The 557-nt window shown below is 65.0% G+C and overlaps 1 protein-coding gene across 1 annotated transcript in view; it reads right to left on the bottom strand.

The window, feature by feature from the left end:
* ACOT12 (acyl-CoA thioesterase 12) overlaps window positions 1–174 on the bottom strand; it is a 32,047-nt gene extending 31,873 nt beyond the window's left edge. The window contains exon 1 of the mRNA XM_023750289.1: window positions 35–174. Within this exon, the coding sequence (XP_023606057.1) occupies window positions 35–68 (34 nt within the window). The 5' untranslated portion in view covers window positions 69–174. The remainder of the gene's footprint in view (window positions 1–34) is intronic.
* Window positions 175–557: the final 383 nt, after the last annotated feature.

Below are 557 nucleotides of genomic sequence, written 5' to 3'. Positions count from 1 at the left end.
CCCCGCCCCCCATCTGACCCTGCTGCCACCCGGCCCGCGCGGCCTACTGCAGCAGGCGGTGGTGTCATGCACTTGAGGCAGCTGCCCCGCGCTCAGCTCGCCTCGGGAGTTGGCGTGCGCAGGCTGGATAGCCCTGGCTCATGTGCACCTCGCGGGGCGCCCGGCCTCTTCATGATTCGCCGGAGAGAAGAGCCCCTCCGCCGGCCGAGTGCGCCCCGGTCCGCACCGGGCCCGCCCGGATCCAAAAGGCACCTGCGGCGCCGCGCCCTGGCCCCCGTCCCACTCCCTGCCCGGCCCGCCGGGTGCTCTGGAAGATGAGGTTCAGGTGCCAGGAATATCGCCCCGAACATGGCGAGGAGGGCGAAAGCGATCTCTCTGCTGTTTCAGAAGCCAAATCGGGGGCAAACTAGGTTGGCAAAGCCGCGAACAGCCTGGGTTTCCCACCCCGAAAGGGAGGAAAGCAGCGCTTTATCTCAGGGCAGCGCAGAGAATCAAATGGGATAATGTAGGAAACCCATAGCACGTGCCTGTGCATTTATTTGGTGAGTAAATAGAGA

This window comes from Myotis lucifugus, unplaced genomic scaffold (genome assembly GCF_000147115.1).
Source record: "Myotis lucifugus unplaced genomic scaffold, Myoluc2.0 scaffold_0, whole genome shotgun sequence".
Taxonomy (NCBI): Eukaryota; Metazoa; Chordata; class Mammalia; order Chiroptera; family Vespertilionidae; genus Myotis; species Myotis lucifugus.
This window is presented reverse-complemented; position numbering and strand designations above follow the sequence as displayed.